The sequence below is a fragment of the Manis pentadactyla genome, chromosome 8 (genome assembly GCF_030020395.1).
Source record: "Manis pentadactyla isolate mManPen7 chromosome 8, mManPen7.hap1, whole genome shotgun sequence".
NCBI classification, from domain to species: Eukaryota; Metazoa; Chordata; class Mammalia; order Pholidota; family Manidae; genus Manis; species Manis pentadactyla.
In genome coordinates, this window is record NC_080026.1 from 96,480,123 (window position 1) to 96,496,668 (window position 16,546).

A 16,546-nucleotide genomic window follows, 5' to 3' on the forward strand; every position below is an offset into this window, starting at 1 on the left:
CGGGCGGGGCCCGGAAGAAGGGTATATTAAAGAGTGGGTGGGGCCTACGGGCTGAGCCAATGACTGGAGATGGAAGAGGCAGGGAGGACCCGGGGGAGTGGGACTTGGGGAAAAGGAGGCAGTGATGAGGGCAGGAGGTGGGGCCAAGAGTCGAAGGGGTGGGGCGTGCTCTGGATCCTAGGTTGGGTGGGAGAGTGAAGATGGCAGCTACTGAGGAGCCGAAGCTCAAAAAACTGAAGGTGGAGGCGTCGCGAGCGCTGAGGTGAGCGCTACCCGACGTAGGGTGGAGGGTTACGGCGCCCGCCACTAACCAGGGCCACGTGGGGTTGCGCGGCCCCGCGCAGGATGGTGTCCTCGCTGCCCTCTTGGGCCGTCGCGCAGAGCCGGCCGCTCTGGCACCTGCCCGCACGGCTGTGACTCGCCGGGCGCCCACCCAGTTTGGTGGAGTAGCCGAAGGTTCCGGAGCGGCTCCGGTCGCGCTTGGCCAATCAGAGTGCAGGCCTGGGGAGCGCAGGCCGCAGGCTGCGGGCGCCACGTGGGAGCCCTCCCACGCTGGGCTCTCGCTTCCCGGAGGACCAGACCCCACCAGAGCTGAGTCACACGCGGCCGCCGCCTCTTTCCTGGGGGATAGCGAGAAGGAGGCCCAGCGACTGCCCCGGGGCAAAGACGGAATTCTTGGGGATTTTTTTGGTAAAGGTCAAGGGCGCCTTGACCTTCCTTTTCGTTAGAGTCACTCTGGTGAAGACCCTCTGCCAGGGACGCAGACCCCTCCTTCTAGGCTTTGCCGGGGCGGGATTTGGCCGAACGGATGGGACAGGCTGATTTTTATTTTTTTTGTCTTTGCACTTTTTGGCAACAGTGGAGACAGTTCTGCCGCTGACACATGCCTCACGTGTGATTGATGTTGCAACTTTTACTTATAAAACGTTAAAATATTCTTAACTAGTAAGTATAAATGCAGCATCGAGGTATAGTCCTCGATGATTTTCAAATGTTCATCGGAAGGCAGTGATTTTTATATCTAAAAATAGATTAAGTTGATTTAAAGCTATCGGGACACTCCTCGTTATACAAATCCCATTTTTTCCAACATCACTCTTCTTCACTTCGGAAAAAAATGAATCATTCATAAATGAAAAAAAAAAACCAAGTCACCTAGGGGCCTGTTAGTGTTTTAGGCTGTTTTGAATGGATGGTGACTAAATCCCTGTCAGTATTAATGTTTTCCTACTACCCTCAGAGGGTTAGTGTGCCTCCCTTGAATGAAGAAAATCACTTTTTTTTTTAAACAACTCATGATGTGCTATATTTGAAGATTTCAAATTACAGAATAAAATAAGGGCCTTTGAGTCAGAACTACTATGTTCAAGGCATGTGCTTTTTCCTACTTGGCCCGTTACTGGAGTATTTCCTTAAAAGGCACCTCCTTCACAAAGTTTCCTCTACCAAATTGGAAAACAGATGCAACTTTTCCTTACTGTTCTACTAAACATATACAGCTCTTAGATTTTCTCTTATGTTAATCCATTTTCAGAGCACTTTTCTATTTTACAGATGAGAAAGTTGAAACCCAAATGAAACAGGACCTTAATTATGAACCTAGAGTTATGTGGATACAGGTCCTTTGTTGTTTGACTCTACTATGCCTGCTTTTTTACAGCCACCCAAGATAAGTTTCCTTTCTGCTCATTCATACTTAAAAAGAAAAAAATTTAATACTTGAGTTTGTCTGTGCCAGGCACTGTGTTCAGCACTTCACCTATTTTAATTCATTCAATCCCACAACAACCCTACAAGGTGGATACTGTAATTATCTCTATTTTACCAAGTAGGAAACAGGCATAGAGGTTAAGTAACTTGATCAAGGTACCTACCTATTCTAGTAAGTGATGGGCTTGGGATTTTAATCCAGGTAGTCTGATTCCAAGTGTGTACTCTTAATTACCATGCTATACTTACTACTAACTTCAAGCAGTTTATCCAGAACCCCAGTGAACTGTTAACTCAGTTTGTGTTTCTCTACTTTCACTTGTTTTTTTTTGTTAGTGTACATAACTTTTTAGGTCGTTGCAACATACAGGTATATGATACGTTTAATTCTTAAATATAATGTATTTTATATGTCAAGTTTCTGTTTAAAATGTATTAAAGTCTTTAGGCAATTAAAACTCATTTTATTCAATATCTACTTAGTACCACCTGTAGACATGAAATTAAAGGACACTTGAATACTGGGACAAATCTCTTAATTTTGTGTGAAGACCTTTTGGGATTGGCTACTCCTTTCATTGTGCTAGTTTGGCTTTAAGGTGTGCAGCATGAAAATGCACTGAGTGGTTAGTTGTGTGCAGTGTCTCTGATGACTTGTTTGGCAGTTAAGGGGCTAGGTGCCAGTTCTGGTTAACTTAGAGAGAATGGCTTATATAGTTAAGCATAATTTGATGTGTTCCCTACTGATTAGGGAACAAATAAATGTATCAGGTATGTTTGTGGATGTCAGAGAAAGGACTTAAGGTGTGAGAATTTCAGTTAGCCTTAGGGTAGTTCTCAACCAGGGGAATTTTGTCCCCTCCAGGGGATGTTTCTGGTGTGGAGTACTGCTAGAACCGCGCGGTCAGAGTTCAGGGATGCTGCTGAATACCCTACAAAGCATAGGAAGTCCCTACAGCAAAGACTTAGCCCAAATTGGCGATAATGTTGAGATTGAAGAATTGTGTGTAGGAAGAGCATCTGGCAAACCTAACCTCCCTTTCTCCAATATCCATTATGTTTCTAGGCTGAATTGCTTTTCAGGTTATAACAATTTCTTCAGGTTGTGAAGAAATAAGCAGGTTATAACATGTTCACGCATGAGGGATCAGTAATTGAGTGCTAGGCATTATACTAGGTGCTTTATCTATGCTGTCTCATTTAATCTTCCCAGCAACTTGGGAGGTAGGAGTGATGATCTCCGTGTTACTGATGAGGTATTGGGCTGAAAGAAATGGAGAAGCATTTTTTGGGAACTTATCTCTAGATACAGATGTTCCACAATAACTAACTTTATTTAGGATCACTTAGTTTTCTTTTCTCTCCTTTGGAAATCTCATCCAAGTGCATTTCTTCAGTAGTCACCTCTAAGAGATTACAATTACAGTTCCTTCCAGGGCTTGTTGAGCAATGCCTAGTCTTTTCAGTCAGTCTTTCAAGCACCTGCTATTTTAGGCATGTTACTAAAAATTAGGTACATATACAGAGAGGTAAGACCCAGGTACCATCCTCCTGATGAGAGATGATTAGGTTTGGGGAAACTACATGAGCATTCTGAAAGATGACAAGGAGTTAATCAGGTATTAAGTAGGGTGTTTGACTTTATAGGAAAGTTTTTTTGGAGGTAGAAATGGGAGAGAGCTACCTCTAAGGGAACTGCAGATGGTTTGGTCTGACTGAAGCAGTAAGTATAGGGGGTCCAGGCTTTGTGCTGGATGCTTTTATATGTGTGGCCTTTATATATCTTTCAACTCTCAGACCCTAATTTTAACTGCTGAGTATTTCCTTCTTAGTGTTGTGCTCACAGTTCAAAGTTATATATATCAAACTAAATCCATCTGTTGTCCTAAATCTGCACTTTCTTCTATGGTTCCTGAATCTGTTAATGGCACCACTAACTCTCCTTCTCCAAAGTTTGAAACCTAGATACTTGATTGATTTTCCATCCACATACCGTTATCAAAGTTGGTCTTTTCTTCTTCTGTACTTTCTCACAAATGACTTTCATTTTCCATTCCTGCTGCCACACTCAAGTTTAGACTTTATCTTGCTTAGACTTTCTTTGTATTAGCTTCCTAACTAATCTTTCACCTTCAGTGTCAAGCAGGCATAGCTCTACTTATTTGTCATAGCAAATATTTGTCAGCTCTGAAGTTGATGTTGGGAAGGGTTAGATCCCAAGAGCCCACATTAGCAATTAAAGATTGTTCTGGGTCATGACTTTATTAATATTAAAAAGTAAACTCTAATTCTCCAGTTAGCAATACTGAATTTTTCTCAAATCATTGCTCCCTAAACATTTTCACTTGCATGGGCTTCTTTGATTCTTTTCCTCCACCTCCTACATCACTAAGGACCCTGTGCTTCAAAATTATATAGTAAATCTAGGAAGAAAAGTCTGTAAGTATCTTAGGTAACCAAGCAACAGCTTCAGTAGCCCCTTCTTTTTTTTCCTTCTTTCAGAAAATTCTCTGAAAGACTATTTTTATAAACTGAGCACACTGTTCCAGGAATGGTCTGTTGTGAGGATTAAGTAAGGAAAATATATGCAGACTGGAAAAGAGAAAGGGTGGTTGCTGGTCCATAGGAGCTATTCCATTCATGTTGAATGAATTATTAGCACAATATAGAGTGGGATTGATAATCTTCACTTTTCTAGACCTTACATTTTTAATAATGCAACCTAAAATTGAGTATGGCTCTTGTGGATGATATTGCACATTCCTCACTAATATTCACAAACTTAACTCTGTAAGGCTTTGGGCTATAAAGGGAAAATGGAAAACAAATTCTCATGGGATACTTCATGTAAATGTCCTAATAAGGTCCTTTCTTGGGCATTATATACTAGAGCAGAGTAAGAGTGGTGAAGAGAGGGAACCAGAGGAAAGCCTGCGTGGATAGTCCTGGGAATTTAGGGACAAGCATGGCCTTAGAGGCCAGGGACAGTGGGAAGAGATATAGAAAAAAGATAGGCATTGAAAACTATGTCTCTGATTTTAGGTATAGTCCTAAACTGAATAACATTAAATAAAGCATGAGGCTGATACGCTACTTTCTACCTGGAATATGGCTCTATTTCCCTCCCATAGATTACAGTCCTACCTGTGTGCAAAATGTTCACAGTTAAGTGGAAAAAAAAAGAATCGAAATTACGATGAACATTTTGGTCAGGATGGAAGTTAGTAGAGAGCAGTGGTTAAGAGTATGGGCTGTGGAATCAGACATCTGGTTTGACTCTTGGTCTTACTAGCTGGTTATCTTGGGAAGATTGCTTACTGGCCTGTGCTTCTTTATTCTCACTTGTGAAGTGGATGTAATAATAGTACCTACTTCAAAAGATTGTTGAGAGGATTTCGTGAGAAAATAAATAATAAATTGGCAAGTCTTCAATAAATGTTAGGTGGTGTTTTTATGGTACTGTTTATCCTGCTGTTGGTTCCTTACTCTGCTCCAAATGCAGCAATTACAAATAAATAAAAGAAGAAAACAAGAAGAAATGGGTGTACTCAAAAACAAGAAACATCCACAGAGACTAACACAGAAAGGAAACAAGCAGTTTGACTCTGAGTCAGGACTGGTGAAAATTACTCTGTATGGGGGAACTAGAGTCAGATACCCTGGATAAGACTGGGAGCTGGGCTGGGCTGGATGAAAAGAAGGCTGAAAGCCTCTGCTTTCAGCTGTTGCTTTAAAAAGCTGTGGACCTGAAGTGTCTGAGTTGCCAGGTGGCTGAGAGTTGGGAACTGTGATTTCCCCACCATCACAAGAGCTCCAAGCTTGGAGGTTATGGGCTCTGGAAGAGGGATGCCCTACCTTAAAACCACTGGGAAAAGGAAGGGAGAGTCTAAGCCTGCAAACATGAGGAAGACCATTACTTAGAAAATAAACACAGCCAACCATGAGATACACTGACTCAAAATCTAATGGAATTATTAGAGCAATTTTAGAATGACTAAGTATTTTAAAGATCCTTAAAAGGATAAAAGAGGTAATAGACATTAAAAACAATGTGTTAAGAATCAAAAATAGGTAAGAAGTGAATGCCCATGTAAAAGAAAAAAATGGAACTATTGAAATTAAATGGTTAAATTCTAGACCAAACATATTTGAAGGGAAAATCAGTGAATTGAAAGATAGCACTGAGTAATTCACCCAAATGTAACACAGAGGAGAAATTAAGAGAGACGAATGTAAATTGAGAGGTGCCAACTTTAACTGGGAGTTCCAGAAAGAAGAAATAGTGTGCCAAGGGTAGGGAGGCCATAATGGAAGAGATAATGGCTGAGAATTTCCCAGAATTTAAAAAACATCAAAGTCCTCAGGTTGGAAGGGTGTTCAGGTACATGGTAAGATTAAAAACAAATCCACACTAAACCTGTAGAGATTTTGATTCTAATTATTGTATTAATGTGTATAGAAATAATCTGAGAATTTTGTCACAATTTAATAGTTATCTCCAGGTGGAAAGACTGTAGGTTATTTTTTTATTTCTTTATTCTTTTTTTGTATTTTCCAGCTTTTCTACACTAACGTGTATTAGGACTTTTCATTTTAAGCTGGAGAAACTTGATGTGTAATGAATACATATTTTGGCTGAGTGCTGGGTGACTAAATAGCACCATTGCAGAATGGACCTCTGGGATACTAAATAAACCTGCAACTTTGTAAAATAACTTATGATTTTATTTTAGGTTGTAATCTTTTCATCTGTGTTTTCTAAAATCCCAAAAGCTCTGAAAACAAAGTTTAAAAAAAAAAAGTTTGAGGTGAGTTAATTTGGCAGCAAAACTTGAACTGATATGTAGCTCTCTGTAGTATTTATTTGTCTGACACAAATGTGTATGTTTTGCTGTAGAATTAATAATATGTTAATGGCATGCTGCATGAAACCCTCCTGGGTGGCTTACAAAATATATAGTACATACAATGTATTACCTTCATAAAATCCATAAACTTTTAAAACTCATAAAATTCTGGCCCCAAAACATATTTTGCCCCAAGGATTCAACGAAAGGATTGTAGACCTTTAATACAATTTTAAATAATCAGTTTTTAAAAGTTGGCTATTGTGGAGGAATAATAATTTCTCATCAGTGTCAGTTGCTATATTTTTTCCTGCATCCCTGTTCTACATGTCTGTGATACTGAATAGATGCTGTTTCAAAGATCTCTTCTGGTTAGCCATGACCATAATACTGGTACTGCTTATGTCATTGAGTTTTTGGTCTTTTCTTCCTCCCTAATTGTCAAGGTAAATACTTCTTTTTAACTTTTTGACTTCGAGATTTGCAAGGCTTAATTCACTGATGTGGTCTCACAAACTGAAGGTTCACATACTGCTTGGAGAAGATACTTCTTAAAATACTTTTCAAAGTAGATTTAAAGTTGTTGCGTTTACTTACAGTGTTTTATTTCTGATGTTTTGATTGTACTTGTTTGTACTTGTGACTTCATACGATTTCTTAAAAAAAAGTCCATATAAAAGCAATGTAATGAGCTTTCACCCTAAGAACTTAAGAGTTTCCATTTGTATTTTGGCTTTTATTTCATGGATGCTGATTACAGCATCTTTAGAATAGGACAAGAAAGTAAGTACAAGAATTATGTAAGAAATTCTTATCTTCTCAAGGCAGATCAGTTTTGTTATTCTAAATAACAGGATCTTGTTATTTTTATCAGGAAGCTACAGTTACTCGAGAGCCCTGCTTTTTTGCTGTTACCTGCAAATGCAGGATTGTAGATATGGAGGTAGCCTGTGATAATCCATCACTGACAGAATTAGGGATTACCAAAAATGATATTGAAGTGATTACTTGTTTTTTTGCCTTCTAGAGGTTGAGGTCCCTAGTAGAACCATTTAAAGTATCCAAGAGATTGAGTGGACTAACATAACTGGGAAGTCCAACCAAGTATGACTCATTCTAGGAGTACATTTCTTGCCTTTGTTGGCCTTTGGTATGGTATTTATTTCTCAAAAAGACTGTTCTAGTGTATAAGAAAGATGGCATTTCTCAACCCCAAGTCAGAATCTTTCAAGACCAAATGGAGGAGACTTCCTGTATACATCCCTGTATCAGTTTTGAGAATACTCTGATAGGTCCTGCATGGGTTACATACCTACCATGGAACTAATTACTGTATCAAAGATGGAGATTTGGACCAGCCTTAGCTGTGTTTGTACTCTTCATTCCATGTATATGTGTGTGTTTTTGCATGCCAGTGGTTGTGCATGGGTGTGAGTGGGTGTGTTGAGTCAGTGGTGTTTATGTATGTGGAGCTGTGGACGGATGTTGAGGGGAAACTCTAAATCAACACTTCCACCAGGACTTTGTAAAGTGAGGGAGGTGGTGTCATTCCCTCAGCAAAAGAAAAGCCCATTGTAGCATGTATAGAAAATATTTATGAAAACAATCCCCCAGCTCAAAACCTCATTCCTCAGGGTCCAGCCAAAGTCTCTCTTCTCTGTAAAGCTTTCTTGATTACTCAGCTTGGAAATGGCTCCTTCTCTGGCTGCTTGTAGTTTTTACTTTGCATTATTACTTTGTACAGTATGTGCATGTTGTGCATGTTTTATCTTGTCTACTGCTACTTGAAGTCAGGAAACTATTTGAATAACTCTCAATGCCTCATAACTACTTACTGCAACATAACAGGCTCCAAATTTTTGTTGAATGAAGGAATTCTTAACTTTTAAAAGATGTCTTAAGGTTATATTTGTGGTGTTCACTGGTGAAAAATGGATTCTTATATCAGCTATAAATTCTTATTTATATTAAAAATTCATAGAACCCTTGCCTTTAAACCCTTCATGGTTCTTGGGCGCTCTTATTACGTGGAGTGAGCTTGTATATGGAATAAATCTGATACTGGAGGACAGTAGAGGCAAGAGAAGCACTCCTAGACTGCATTGCTCTTTTTTCTGGTGATTGTAGTAAGTTCTAACTATAACAGTCATTTCCTGGGTTTGTCTATGCTGAAAATTCCCTCAGAATACATATACTTCCCCTATATAAACAGTAACATTTTATTAAGGCTCTGTGGTCTCTCTCTCTTTCTTCCTTCCCTCCCTCTCTCTCTCTCTCTCTCTCTCTCTCTCTCTCTCTCTCTCTCTCTCTCTCTCTCTCTCTCTCCCTTCTTCCGTTCTTCCATCCTTTCTTTCTTTCTTTCTTTCTTTCTTAGAATTACTTATTTGATGGAGGAATAACTATTCTGAACAAGTGAATTTACAAAGAGGATCTCAGTGGCTTATCAGAATGATGAATCTTTTTCCTCTGAGTTAGCAAGTCCTTAATTACTGAGACTATTTGCAGTGTACGGTAATTGGAACTCCAAAAGTAGTGGAGGTCAGAAATTTTTAATATTTTAATATCTTAATTTTATGAAATAAAACAAATTTTATAAATAAAATATTTTAATATTTAAATTTTATAGCAGGCTGTGTAACATAATATACTATGTAACCAGTAGATAATACCACAAAACAGTCTTTTAAGAAATTTGTTCTTGTTGACTCATCCAAGAGGGGTCACTTGAAAATAAAATATAGCAAAAGAATCACATTCAGATGTCTTAGGTTTTCTCAAATTATTTTAAGTTTGATATAGCAGAATACTGTTTTACTCTCTTGAGTCCTGGAGCCACAGTAAAAACAAACACATATGTTTTTGAGTAAATAGATTGACATACAAGAAAATTATCACCTTTAAAAATAAGCAGTTCAAATCTGTTGTCTTTGAAGTTAGCTACATTAGAGATGTGAACATTTTCTTGTTTTATAGGCATAACGGAGGGAAGTCCTAGGTTCCTCTTAGAGATTTTTAAAAACTTTCTCTTAAACAGAGCATAGACCTTAGTTATCATTTGTAGTTTTCAGTTTTGTTGAAGATTAAAGATACTAAGCTATAGAAGTGATGCAGACTTACACCCTTGGTTATGTCTCTATTTTCACACACTCAAGATGAACTGGTGACATTGCATTTTAGCATGGATAGCATGTTGATGCACATTAAAGTATGTTGACAAAATTTTACTTTGTCTTGTTTTACTTAGTGTTTGCTTATCCAGATGTATAGATCTGGTTGGTTTAGATTTGAAGTGTTAAAATAAAAATAGTTAAAACAGTTATATTATTAGGTTCAATAAGTAGTACTAAATATTTAGTATTAAAAATAGTATGTTAGTAAAAAAGACTTAAAAAGATTTGACTTTTTTGGAGGACTGTGGGTCCTCTATGTGGTAAGTTTGTCTTTGGGTGCATTCATTCCTGTTTGAATGTATTGTAAGGGTGCTCTGTAGAGAAATAAATAAATTTCTAGACTTACACTCACAGATCATTAGAATTGAGAGGCATCTTAAGTTATCTTTGCCTAGCCTCCTACATTAGACAGGAATCCCACCTTTAGCACTCCCCTTACCCTATTTGTGTACCATTCCTCCCCTAGTTTTATCACAAAGAAGGGAAGAGGAGTACATTTGTTCACCAATGGAAACACACACACACACACACACACACACACACACACACACCAGAGACCTTTGACCTCAGTTCTGTGTGAAAACTGAATAAACTACATTCCTGAGAAAACTTGTTAGTATAGTATCCTTTCGCTATCAAGTCAGATTCAGAGCTCTTTAAATGATTTCTTGTTGGTCAGGATGGTGCTCTCTATACTAATAAGACAGGCTGTCTTTTCTGTTCTATTTGGGAACCTACTTTGGTATTTCCAAAGGCTGTTTGGAAATGCTGGTGGGAGTGGAGGTGGGAGCTGGGGTGGGAAGAGATGGCAATGAGTGCAAATTCCCAGGTAGGGTGGGACCTCCCAGAGCCAAGGTTTCCTGCAAATCATGGAGTTGGGGTGTGAAAACAGTAAATTTCAGTATGAGTCAGATGTGGCTTTAAAATAGTAGTTCACAATTTCATGTGATTTTTGAAAACTCTTTGAATATGCTTTAGAATCTTTAGATTGCTAGTGCCTGGTGAGGTACTTAGAACCAAAATCTAGTATTTATATTTTACAGTTGAAAGAACTGAAGCCCATAGAGGTTAAGTGGTATCAGTTAAGTTTCTAAGGTAAGATTGGTCCCAAGTTGTGTAACTTCCCATTGTACTACCCTCTGAAACAAGAAATGAAATTATTAGTTTTCTTTGAAATTTTTTTAGGGTAAGAATAAAATATTTAAAGACTGTCAAGTACTTTCACTTACCTGTTCTTATTGATCCTCAGAAGGCAGCTACCAGGTAACTTAACAGTCTTCAGCTGAGGAAATAGACCCAGAGAGGTTAAGAGTCTCTACCTATGAAGTGAGCTGTCATTTCACATGCAGGACCTCTGACTCATATATCTTGCTGTTTTTTATTACACGTGAAGATACAAATTGAGAACTTGTCAAAGTGAATTCTGTATGTGCTAGATGAGAACAATAAAGAATTTCTGAGCTAATGTGTTTAGTAATGTTTAGATTTTTGTCTTTCAAGTTCTCTCATTCACAGTGAGAGAACACGAATTCCCAAATTCAACAATTTGTACAATATACAATTTGTTCAAACATGTAGTATTTCTCTCCAAGAATAAGTATTCCCTTGGGGGATATACTTATTGGGATGCTTTGCAAATGGATTAACTCATTGAACTCTAATTTTGAGCAGATTGTGTTTTATGATTAAAAGCATAGACAAACCAATTTTCCTTATGTTTAAAAATTAAAATGTTCCAATTAAGAGAACAATTTCTAGTAAGTTTTAATTTACTCTGGAGATTTGGCATTTTTCCCTGATAGTAATAATCTGAACCTTATGACTTTAGTGTTAATATAGTAATGTGAATTAACCATCACTGTTGGAGAGAGAGTTTAATGTGCCCAATATTACACAGTAAGTGGCAGAGATAGGATTCAAACCTGAATCTGTCTTTTTCTAAGATTTTTAATAATTAGTTGCAATATTCAGGTACTATGTAAACAGCAGCAACAGGAATCAAAAATGATTTGTATGATTGAAAAAAATAAGCAGGCCCTTTGCCTCAAAAGTATTCCTGAATTATCCATGGAGTTGGGGTAATCCTCTAAAAAGCTATTCTTCCTTTAATAATCATAGTGATTTAAAAATCCTACAAAAAGATTCTATCAGATAGGCAGTGATAAGAATTCTTACTAAAAGTGACCACACAATTAACCTTGGATCTCACACACACACACACACACACACACACACACACACACACACACCAGCCTTTTAAAAGGAATGATGAAATATTCTATCAGATATGAGATGGCAGTGATAAGAATTCTTACTAAAAGTGGCCTGCGGTCCCAATTAACCTTGGATCACACACACACACACACACACACACACACACACACACACACACCAGCCTTTTAAAAGGAATGATGAAATATTCTATCAGATATGAGATGGCAGTGATAAGAATTCTTACTAAAAGTGACCTGCGGTCCCAATTAACCTTGGAACGAACACACACACACACACACACACACACACACACACACACACACACACACACACACACACACACACACACACACACACACACACACACACACACACACACACACACACACACACACACACACACACACACACACACACACACACACACACACACACACACACACACACCAGCCTTTTACATCCCAATTAACCTTGGAACGAACACACACACACAAGCTTTTTAAAAGGAATGATGAAATGTTCAGTTGTCTACTTTTAAGACTAGAACTACAACATTTTGTTAAATTCAAGTGACACTTAAAAATCTCAATTTCATAATACTTGCTAATTATAAGAAAAAGGAAGTAGGGGGAGGGAAATAAATGTGATAGGAAGGGGGCTGTAAAAGGAAGTGATAAGAAAGGAAAAAGGCTCACTTCCTCTCTTGGCTTTTATGATTTCAACAGCATCTCCAGCCTCAGGTATCTCAGCTTTTCAGCTTTTCACTCAGCTCTGAGGTACTATGCTTGTGAGAAACTTCTTGTTACAATACCTATGGGCTGTTAGCATGGTGCAAGGAAAAGAGCTTTGGATTAGGAATCAGGACATTTGGGTCCTATTAAGTATTCTGTCTAGATTTGTGTATGCAATAGAGTAATAGAGACTAAAATGCTTTTCACACTAGATCATGAATGAGTTTGGGTATAGCACAACTGGTGTTCTATAAAAGGAAAATAAAATAGAAAATATCAGTTATTTGAATGTGGTTAAGGATAAGTATTGCTTGGTGAACTGTTTCGGTTAGATGTATGTACAGAATACTAGGTTGCACTGCAAAATAGATTTTCCATAGTGAGTTTGGCTTTCTCTCCCAAGATTTAGTGGCTTAAAATAATCATTTTATTAGAGTTCTCAATTTGATTCTTCTGCTTCAGGTGGTATAGACTAGGATCACTTGTAGGTGTTCAGCTGACAATAGGTCTGATCTGCAGGGTACAAGTTGTTGTTACTCAGTTTTGTGGTGAGGATGGCTGGAAAGTTTGGCTTAAATGGGCACCTTTCCTTCTCCATGTAGTTTGAGGGCCTTTCCATGTGGTTTATTCAGCTTGGTAGTTGGTCTTCCTAAATGGCAGCTGAGGGTTCCAAGAGACGAAGGAAGCAGCTGAAAGTCTTCTTAAGGCCAGCCTGGAATCTGGCAAAGCTTCACTTCATATACTCTGTTCCTCAAAGGAGTCATACGGTAGCCTAAATTTAAGGGAAAGGGACATAGATTCTTTCTCCAGAAATTGTAGCTGTTTTTAATCTGTCAGAATTATGGTAAAATACTTTTGAAAAACATGACTGAATTATATTTCTGTTTTTAATTCTGTTTTTGTCCTTTGAAAGTTGGTTACTTTTAATAGTCCCCCCTGCCCATTTGGAAAGTGTGTTTATTTTGGGTTTCAGGGTTTAGCTTAAATATGTATATTATTTTTCCACAGGGTACTGAGTTTTTAGGTTTCTGAAGAAATGATTTAAGGTTTAAAAATTTCTGTGGGGTCTTAAGTTTGCTATCTAACACTATCTAAAAAAGTCTATTTGGCATGCAAAAGGACTGCCTTCTTACAATTCCTGAAGATTACATTGGACTTAATTACTTCCCCACTTCACATACAGGCATTATGAGGCTTTTATGTTTTGTTGAAAACTGAAAGAGTGAGAAATGTACTCCCAGGCTTCCCCATCCCTTCAGTCATGAAAACAAAAAAAGTGAATTAAAAAACTTAGAAGGAACCAGATCGAGTATTTATTCATAAAACAATCAGGTAGAAATGATTATTTCCTAGGACATTTTTCAGATAAAACTGCATATTCAATTTGAGAGCACATTTATTTTTAATCTTCTATAGAAAATGGCAGGCATTAGGCATTAGAAAAAGGATATTTCTAAGGACCATATTAGTTAATTTTTTCTTCCAGTAGAACCTTTTGTGAACGTTTGTGGTTTCAACTTATGAGTCATAAAAGATCTTGATAAATAATTTATAATTTGCTGAAGCCTAAATTTGATTCATACAAACTAAATGTCTAGGGTTGGGGGTTTACTTAGCCTGATAATAAATTTAGCCACTAAATTTTTGTAGAGTGATACAAAAAAATACTCTTGTGTTTTGATAGAAATGAAATTGTAGTGGGAGATTTTTAAAAATGAAGAGATCTAAGAAATTATTGATGACAATTAGGAGTCTTGGCTAAATTAAAGACAAAAATGGAAGATTCATTGGCTGCTCAGATTTAATCTATTTAAGCATATCTGGAAATAAAAGAAGCAGTTTCTAAACATATTTTATATACAGTGCTCCAGCTAATCAGAGAGCTGCCCCTGGATTACTGCATCTTAAGGGTGAAATCTTAGTATGGTATTCTGAAATTTGCATATTTATTAAGTTTTTGATTTATGTCAGACTATTCTGGGTTTACTCTAGTGACAGTAAGCATAGTAATTAGCTCTAGTTCTGGAGTCAGACTACCAGAGTTTGGATTTCTGTACTGTGATGTGTAACTTTGGAAAAGTTATTTAACCTCTTTGAACTTTAATTTATTCATCAGTAAAATGATGATAATAAAATTACTTCTGATATTTGGGAGATAATATGGGTTAGTTCTTGAAAGTTTATAGAGTGTTAGTGTACAGCACATATTAAGTATGCAGTAATTTTTACCTATACATAACCTGTGGCTGGTAGCAGCTGACTGCTAAAGTAGAATGGTTGGTTCCTCTTTTAGGGTGCTGTTCAAATGAAACTGCATATATAATTCTGGACATTTATTTTTAGTCAATCAATAGAAAACAGTAGGGACTATGGAGTAAGAAAGACCAGAATAATCTGTTTCCCAAGTCTCTGTCTCCACCCCTAACCTTTCCCAGAATGCCAGTCTTCTGAGCTTATCTCTTGCCTTTTCCATTTATTTCAGTAAACAGTAGCACCATTTACCCAATTTAGTCCACATTTATCCAAATTAGTCCAAAATCTAGTTGCTCTTAATTACTTTCTTTTCCTCAGCTCTCCCTCCCCACTAGCCTGCCAGAAAGTCTTCAAAATGCCCATCTAGTAATATGTTCACCACTATTATTTCTCATTCATAATACTATAATAGGCTTCTAATTTGTTGTTTCTGCTTTCATGCTCTTATAGTCCATTCTTTATACTCTAACCAGGGTGATCTTTTAGAACAAAATCAGATCATGCCATTCCTCTGTGTAAACTTAGTAACACTGGCTTCCTGTCATAAGTATAAAAAAATCAAAACTGATTAGCCTCAAAAAATCTAAGGTGATTTGTTTCTTGCACTGTCCGTAAACCTTTGTTCCCTCCCTCGTCTTTTTTTCACCTTGGCCTTTCAGTTATCACTTCAGTGCTGTCTGTCTGGAACGCACTTCCTTCACTTGGCTTTTCCTTGTCACTCATTTCCCTCCTGCTGTAGGCCTTCCTAGACTACCCAGTCTAAAGGAGCCTTTCTCTATGTTATCTGCTAGTTTTAATTCTTTGCACTGCACTTATGATCATCTAATGTTCTTATTTATTTGATTACTCCTCCCCTAACTAGAATATAAGTTCCATAAGGGCAGTACATGATCTTGATTTTTGCTGAATAGTAGTTGAATTGTCTTGAGCAGTAGAGTAGATGCTCAGTAAATACGTATCAAGTTAATGAATGAATGATTTCCTAAAAAATTGTGACGTACCATAGATCAGATCTGTGGTGAAATAAAAATAGGAAAAATCTTTTATATAGAAAATACACTTCTTGGATTCTCAATTTGGCAGCGTGAGTAGTGTGGTGGAAATCTCCTCCCCAAACCATATATATTTTGAAAATACAGCAAATAAAACTATCCTAAAAGAGTGACCAGAAGATACTGTACATGATCCAAGCTACATCTGCGAGAGCCCAACATCTCACAGAAAAGGGTAGGATACAAAGCCGTGACCTGGCAGTACCCAAGCACTCCCCCCACCCCAGCTCACCAGCGAGAGGAAGGCAATCAGAGTGGAGAGTGGGTGGAAGCACAGGACTGCTAAATAACCAGCCCTGGTGATCTGCCCTGGGAGCAAAGACATACATTGCATGGTGCACTGGATACTGGAGGAGCCGAAAAGCAAGGTCCAAGATTGAGACTGTGAACAGGTTCCCACAGCCAGCTGCCCTGGGACAAAAGAAAAGTGGGCACTTTAAAAGTCTTAAAGGGACAAGGGTTTAACAGGTGAACAAAATCGTCCTAGCACACTCAGCCCAGCAGGCTGGGAACTTTAAGGAACTCCAGGCACCCTAAACTCCTGGGTGGCAACGCAGCTCTAAAGTCTC

General features: G+C 37.9%; 1 protein-coding gene across 3 annotated transcripts in view; it reads left to right on the top strand.

Annotated features, from left to right (window-relative positions):
• Positions 1-121: 121 nt before the first annotated feature.
• ADK (adenosine kinase) overlaps positions 122-16,546 on the top strand; it is a 577,911-nt gene continuing 561,486 nt past the window's right edge. For 2 of the 3 annotated variants that reach the window (XM_036928604.2, XM_036928605.2), the window contains exon 1: positions 122-262. In XM_036928604.2, the coding sequence (XP_036784499.1) occupies positions 201-262 (62 nt within the window). In that variant the 5' untranslated portion in view covers positions 122-200. The remainder of the gene's footprint in view (positions 263-16,546) is intronic. The other variant, XM_036928602.2, reaches the window with a different exon arrangement.